General features: G+C 56.4%; 2 protein-coding genes across 2 annotated transcripts; one reads left to right on the forward strand and one right to left on the reverse strand.

Moving 5' to 3' along the window:
* Positions 1-2,960: 2,960 nt before the first annotated feature.
* TRAVEDRAFT_37122 (terpenoid synthase) lies at positions 2,961-4,486 on the reverse strand (the record flags this gene model as incomplete). The annotated part of the gene is made up of 4 exons (XM_008039122.1): positions 2,961-2,999; positions 3,436-3,922; positions 4,002-4,176; positions 4,324-4,486. The coding sequence occupies 4 exons, from the start codon at positions 4,484-4,486 to the stop codon at positions 2,961-2,963; spliced, it is 864 nt and encodes a 287-aa protein (XP_008037313.1).
* Positions 4,487-5,947: 1,461 nt separating this feature from the next.
* TRAVEDRAFT_28840 (uncharacterized protein) lies at positions 5,948-6,455 on the forward strand. The gene has a single exon (XM_008039075.1). The coding sequence runs from the start codon at positions 6,024-6,026 to the stop codon at positions 6,294-6,296; it is 273 nt and encodes a 90-aa protein (XP_008037266.1). The 5' UTR covers positions 5,948-6,023; the 3' UTR covers positions 6,297-6,455.
* The last annotated feature ends 284 nt before the right edge of the window (positions 6,456-6,739 follow it).

The following is a 6,739-nucleotide window of genomic DNA, read 5'->3' on the forward strand; positions in this document are numbered from 1 at the left end:
CCGGAGTCCCCGATCGGCCGCCTTGGATGAGCGAGCCTGCGTTCGCCCATCTTCTGTACTCGCCGTACTGCCACGTAAGCCCTCAGTTTGGTCTCAGCCACTCACTATGTTGAGGAACCTGCAGAACTGCGGGGCGTCGAACGTTCGCAAAATTCTGTTCGGGTGTTTCATTCGCCTATGCACGGCCTGTTTGCTGGAAAGGTAGGAAGTCGCGCTTGTCATACACGCGAGAATGTGTCTGAAGGTTGATCTGCAGGACCGTATGGTTTATAGATGCCGCAGACGAAGCGAAAAAGATCGACAGTCGTGGGGATTTATGTAGGCTGTTGCAATATGATGTCGCCTCGCTCTTCCACGTACAGCGACGTTCTCGGTAAGTCCTCCGGATCCTATGTGCACATATGCCGTATACTACTCTCCTTCGCTCCTCCAGCACGCATGATCCAAAATTCAACCGTCTGTTGAGAGACGACGTGGCCCGCGTCTTCGAGCGGTATAGGGCGCTCCCCGCTTCTCCAGAGAGGGACTTGAAGACGTTTCGTCTGCAGATCAAAGCCGAAATCGCCGCCCGTCTACCGGTATGACATTTTCAGTGTCACACACGTCGTCCGATATCCTGACAGATATGGTGCTAGTACGCTGATGCTATCGAAGTTTGGCTGAGAGGTCAAGAAGAGGGTAGGCAAGCTGTACTTGAAGACGCCAGGAAACAGCGGTTGGATGTGTACGTCCATTGATGTATCCGGGATATGTGCTTGCGCTAACAAGGCCTCGCCCCACAGCATTGTCGCCAAATTAAGGGAGATTGGCTGGGGGACAGAGCTGGACTTCTTGGGCGCAGAGGGAATCGACACGATGTCGAAGTTGCCGGTCGTCCGCCAGTCGAACAAGCTCACTGAAGGATGTAAGTACAATCCTTATGTTCGCGTTTTACTTCCTGATAGGCGAGCCATATCCTAGCGTGGCAGAAGGTGCTTGCCGCGCTTGACGGCTTTCTCAACGACACACGGGCGAAACGTCTCGACAAGGAACTCCGTGCAGTTCTGAGTGCACACTTCGACTTGCTGGAGGAGGCTATCCGTGCGCACTACGTGACCCTTCCGCGAACTGCCAAGATGAACTGCCGTCCAACATACGTCGACTTCGCGTTCACGCCCGAGTGCCGCGCGATCGTGGACGTGCCTGTGTCCGAGACGGTCGCACTCGAACAATTCGCCGCAGTCGTTCCCGCGCTAGCGCAGAAATGGGATGCGGATCGTCGGAGGGAGCTCACGGCATACCTGCGTCCGTATCTCGGCGAAATCGCCCCCGATGTCGACCCGCTCTCGCTCGCCATCGCTGTCTTCAAGGTCAAGCCAGAGATAACATGCTTCGTCGGCATCGGGCTCCTGCGCTACCCCAACGTCTTCACACACAACTGCCGCTTCCAGACCTGCTTCCGCGGTGCCTGCATCACGTCAGAGGCGTTCCGCGAACAGGACACCTACACCCGCACGGTGCAGTCCCTGGAATGGTCCAAGCATCAGTTCAAACACCTGGAGAAGAGTCCGCACTTGGACGTCGACATTGCTACCCCGTTCCACCTCGATGGGCTAGCCGGCCGTGCTGACGCCTTCAGCGCAGTGAGCAGCATGCGCCGAATTGTGTCTGCGTTTGGGCTGGATCCTGCGCGCGCGACGTTCGACGACCTTGAGCGGCACGATGTGTGGCTGCGCTGTGTCACCTGCGAGACAGACCGCCCGAACGACTGCATCTGGGCCATATCGTGGAGGGATGCAGTGAGTCTGATCACCAATGCAACTCGCCTTACCCGCTCTGCTTACACGCCTACTTCCTTTTGCTACAGTACGAACATGACGTGGGGCATGTGACGGACTCGCGGAAAACTAGGAGGAAGATTCCAAAGTGGCGGCGTGTAGACGAGGAGGAGATGGAGACTGTACGGGCCCTTCGGGAGGCTCTGCATTCGGAAACAGACTTCGATACGAGGGTGCTGTGGTCGTGCTCGCTCTGCCCTGCGTTCGATGCGGATTGGAATTCCATGCCGGCACATCTTGAAAAGAGGTGAGTGTCTATATAGGTTTACTTTACCGCAGTATCACTGACCGCGATGAATCGTTGCTACAGTCACGACATTGCGGATGCCCATCAGGCAAGGGAGGATGGGGTCATCTACCTCCATCCAACTGCGGACAAGGCCAAGGCGTGTCGAGATGTCGTTCAACTGCGTGGAGCGATAGATCCAAAGACTGGCCTTGTCACGGCCTCCGAGACTGACTTCTGGTTTCCCTACTGATCACGCTCGCATGCAAATGTAATGCAGCTTAATAATACACGGAGCCCCCGAACGCCGCATTGCAGCCTTTCATTCCAGATTCGAGTCATGCGACACCCATCAAGCATTGCCTGCAGATGCTTGTAACGTCCGCTTCGTTCAATGCGCGTGATTGTGCCCTACACCATATTTTATGCTTCCTACTCGTGCGTGATATCCCGCACTCCTCCTCCTTGGCGGCGCACTTGGTCTGGAGTTGTACGCTAGCATAGCGAGTGTACATAAGTAAAAACACCCTAAATCGCGTCGTATTCCCCCAGCCCCACGTACCTGCGCCGCTCACTGTGTGACGAGACACAGCTACACACCTCGGCGCACGGCGAAATTCCTGCGCAGCCGGATCCACCACCCGCCTCTCCGCGCCATCCGATCTCAAACATACCCTGTCCTTCCGCCGAAACGTCTGGCTCGCGCCCAAGTCCTAGGCGCGCATCCGATTCAAACACATTCTCTCGCTCATCTCTGGCGACCGCTAGCTCCGATAAGCCCGGAGGCCCAATCCACCCTCGCCGATCTTCTGCGCGTACAAATGCTCCCCGCGGCTGATGTCGAGCGCATCTCCGCGCTGTTCGCGTCGCACGGGGTGGGCGAGGGCGCGTATGTGCGCGTCTTCGCACGCATGATCTCACGCGACGCGTGGCTGCGGGAGCTCCGCGAGCGCGGACTGCTGAGCGAGATGCAGTTCTTCGTCGTTCGTGACGTGTTTGATCGGGTCGCTGCCGCGGATGAGTGAGAGGGGCGGGCGCCCTGGTGCGGTGACCGGTGAGGATGAGACTATTGTCTCGGGAACGTTGGAACACTGGGTTCATGTAACCATACGAAGCGGACGAGGCGGTGGACGAGTCGGGCAAGTTTGTGAAAACAAAGTGGACGCGCAGAAGTTGAGACTGTTAGAAGGAATGCCCAGGCACTGTGACCGGCACCTCGACGAGCCTCTCCGTCGCTACCTTCAACCCGTCCTTCCCGAAGTACCTCTCGCACTCGAAACTCCAGCATTCGAGTCCACGAGGCCAGTTGACGAGGTGGTCCAAGTAGGCCGACAACGCCTCATCGACCTCACGCGAGCCGAAGGACAGTGCCGACGCCTCGGGCAGGAGCGCGAGGAAGCCATCTACTCGCCTCGCATGCTCCCCGGCGACCCACGCGACCGCGGCATCGAGGTCGAGGTGCTTCTCGTTCATGACGAGCGTGATCATGTTGTGCGTTATGTCCCCGGCCGCGTACTCCTTGGGATACGAGCATATATCCTGCGGCTGGTAAGTGAGTAGGGCGAAACTCGGAGCCGCAAACAACCAACACCATACATTATCGAGTATTATGATGTCCGTGATGTACTCGCTGAGCTCGCGGAGTATGGGGAGCTCGGAGACCTCGAGCGGGAGATCCACTTTGAGCACCGCGAACGCGTAGCTCGGGCTGGCCCCGATCGTGAACCGCCGGAGCTCGAGGTACTCCTCGGTCGTGCGCAGACGACCTGCATCGCGGTCTTCCGCCTGTCCGACAACGCCCTCCACGTAGCGCATCCACGCGACTTCGAACCGCGTCCGCCCCGAGGCGGTAGAGTTCACACACGCGCGGGCCCAGAATCTGCGCAAGCCCGGATGGTTAGCGCGATTTCAATGGACTCGGACATGGCGGCACTTCGACACCACGGAGGGGCACTTACTGCCGTGTTATTTCTCCGAGGACAGGCTCCCCGTTCGGGCGTGGGCAATCTGGGTGGCGCACGGCATCGATAGCGATGTCGGCGAGCACGCGGGCGTGGGCTGCGTCCACGATATCCGTCTGATCGTCAAAGACGAAGAAGACGTTCATGAGGTCGCATGCGGAACGGAAGTGATCTGGAGACGAGTGAAGATTAGCGGGCGGATACTCTCGAACAAAACGGGGACATTACCTTTGTCGACGTTGGGGTATGTCAACGCGGCGAAAAGACCTATCAAAACACGTTGAGCTCGGCTGCACCGGTACGGACGAAAGCCGCTCACCGAACTTGCACTTGTCGAAGGCGACCTGTTTCTCGGGGGAGAACGGGTGGAACGACCTCAGCCATGCAGCAGATTCAGCAGAGACCTCCTCGTAGTCGGGATGAATGCGCCGCGGGTAGGGCCACCGCGACAGAGTATTAGGAATGTGAAAAAGGTGGGTCATGAGGCTCTGAAAGATATGTAGTCGTAGTGTATTCGGTGATGCGGGAGGAGAACCTGGTTCTGCGCTTGAGAGAAACCTCTTCTGCCTTAAGTACTCACCTCTCGGTGGAGCAATGCGGCACATGGAACCAGCTACAAATTGGCAAAGAACCCTTTAGCACCCGACATCGTCCTTGAAATGCGAAGAGCATCAAGCCACAAGTCAAACTTCTGCAGCTACTAGGGAGGCCTATGCACATCCGGACAGGCTGAGGTCAGGAACCATCGATGGTTATGAACCTCATGAACTCACCGAAAGGGGATATTACTTCTTGACGGCGTCCTCTGTGCAGTTGACGCCGTCTTCGGTAAACAAGTAAGTAGCCTTTTGAAGAATACGTGCGTTCTATCTCACAATCTTGCAGAAAAGCGAGGAAAACCACGCCGCCGACGGCATCGGGAAGAGCCTGCGGTATGCCCAACCGACCAAGGCATACACTTGCTGACAGCCTGGTCGCCTTGCGTGGCCTTCCTCGTTAGCACCTATCGCGTCGTACTCCCTCAAAGACGCCAGTACTGGACTGACCCGTATTGACACAGGGACTCAGCCTGTCCCATCGCCACCTGGACCAATTCCGCGTCAAGATGATGCGTAAGAGATGTAGTGTCGGCATCGCTTGTACGTGTCGTCCCGGGGGCATACGTGCGATCTTCATCCGCGGCCACTCGCATTCAATTGCAGGCGCTCGCTCTCCCCGCACACCGTTGATCGTGGCGAAGGCGATGATCGGACTTGCCGAGCAGCGCGAGCAATGCGACCTGTTTATCTCTAGACTCCGATGAGTATCCTCGAGGCGCGACCTCCAGAAGCGTGATGGGTTGCGGTGCGGAGGATGGTGGGAAGGAACTCTTGCAGACCGCGTTTATCGCGGGGAGCGAGGTCCCATGGGATTGCGCCCTTGTCGGCCTGTCCAATCCGGCATCGCACACAGCACGCGAGCGTGATATGTTGGAGACGCGGCTCCAGCAGCGGGGATCATCGGAGATAGTCGCCCAAGTTTAGTGTCTGTGGCGTGCAACCGTCGAGAGTCAAGGACAGAAAAGACTGGTAGGGAAATAAGTGAGGGAGGTCGTACAGCGAGACGATAGCTTCTGCGATATAAAGATTATTGAGGGAGGGGGCGGACCTACGAGTAAAAAAACAGTGCTTCTGAGATCCGCCGATGGCGTAAAGCAGCCCGTGAGGTGGTCTTCAAGTAACAGTCGTATCCGAGATGAGCAAAGGCGGCGTAGGAACTTTGCATCCGTTACAAGGTCAGATATAGGCCTGTGCACGCGAGTCCTTCTGGCAAATCCTCTGCTCCTCTGTTCGCGCTGGTATAGAAGGTGCTCCTAGTAGCCTAAAAATAGGTCAGCTTATCCAGCCTCCAAGTGTTTGACACGCCGCTAGGTCTCCTCGAGTGTATATGCATCGAAGCACGGTGTTGAACTTCTGTGTCTACGGCTGTGCCGGACCGGGAGTGGCAGTGATAGTGGCTGTGCGTCTACCATACGCCAGCATGGACTTTCCTACTTACCATATACGTACATTCTTTTGTTCTGTACTTACTTGGCATCCTGCCATCCCTCCACATGATTCTGGTACGTTCTACGATGTTCCGGACTATTCTAGACAGCGTCCGGATTACTCGCATTACTCAGCCATGGACTATCTGACCTTATGTCGATTATGCTCCCTTACTCAGCGTTACTCATCGCTCAGTCAGCGTCCTCTGGACGTCACATGCTCTCTTCTTATACGCTTACTCATCGTCCTCCCCAGTAGTATATAAGGAGGACTCTGCAGGCCTCTGCTCTTCAGTCGTTCTCTCACAGACTGAAGAGTAAGTCCCACACTACCTATGCTTCCTTACATGTTTACTTACTAGTACTTGTAGCCTCTCTTTGTGCGGCTTACAGGTACAGTACTATGCAATCATAGTCGTTCTCTCACAGACTGAAGACCTCTCTTTGTGCGGCTTACAGCCTTCCAGGTTCAGAGTTCATCAGGTTATGAGCCCTGCGCTCTAACCGGTTGCTATCTCTTGTCGACACCTTTGCGCGCGCCCCTCCTTCGTCGACCGCTGGTTTGTGCACCTCCCTCCTCCATCTTCCTAACCTCTTGACTGTGCCCGCCGACACTGCTACCAGGGGACATTTCTGCGCTCGTGACGCAGCCCTGAGTGCTTTACCTAGTACTACCTAGTCAGCTCGTACGTCGCTACACAGGGCCTTT

This window comes from Trametes versicolor (genome assembly GCF_000271585.1).
Source record: "Trametes versicolor FP-101664 SS1 unplaced genomic scaffold TRAVEscaffold_5, whole genome shotgun sequence".
In the NCBI taxonomy this organism is placed as follows: domain Eukaryota; kingdom Fungi; phylum Basidiomycota; class Agaricomycetes; order Polyporales; family Polyporaceae; genus Trametes; species Trametes versicolor.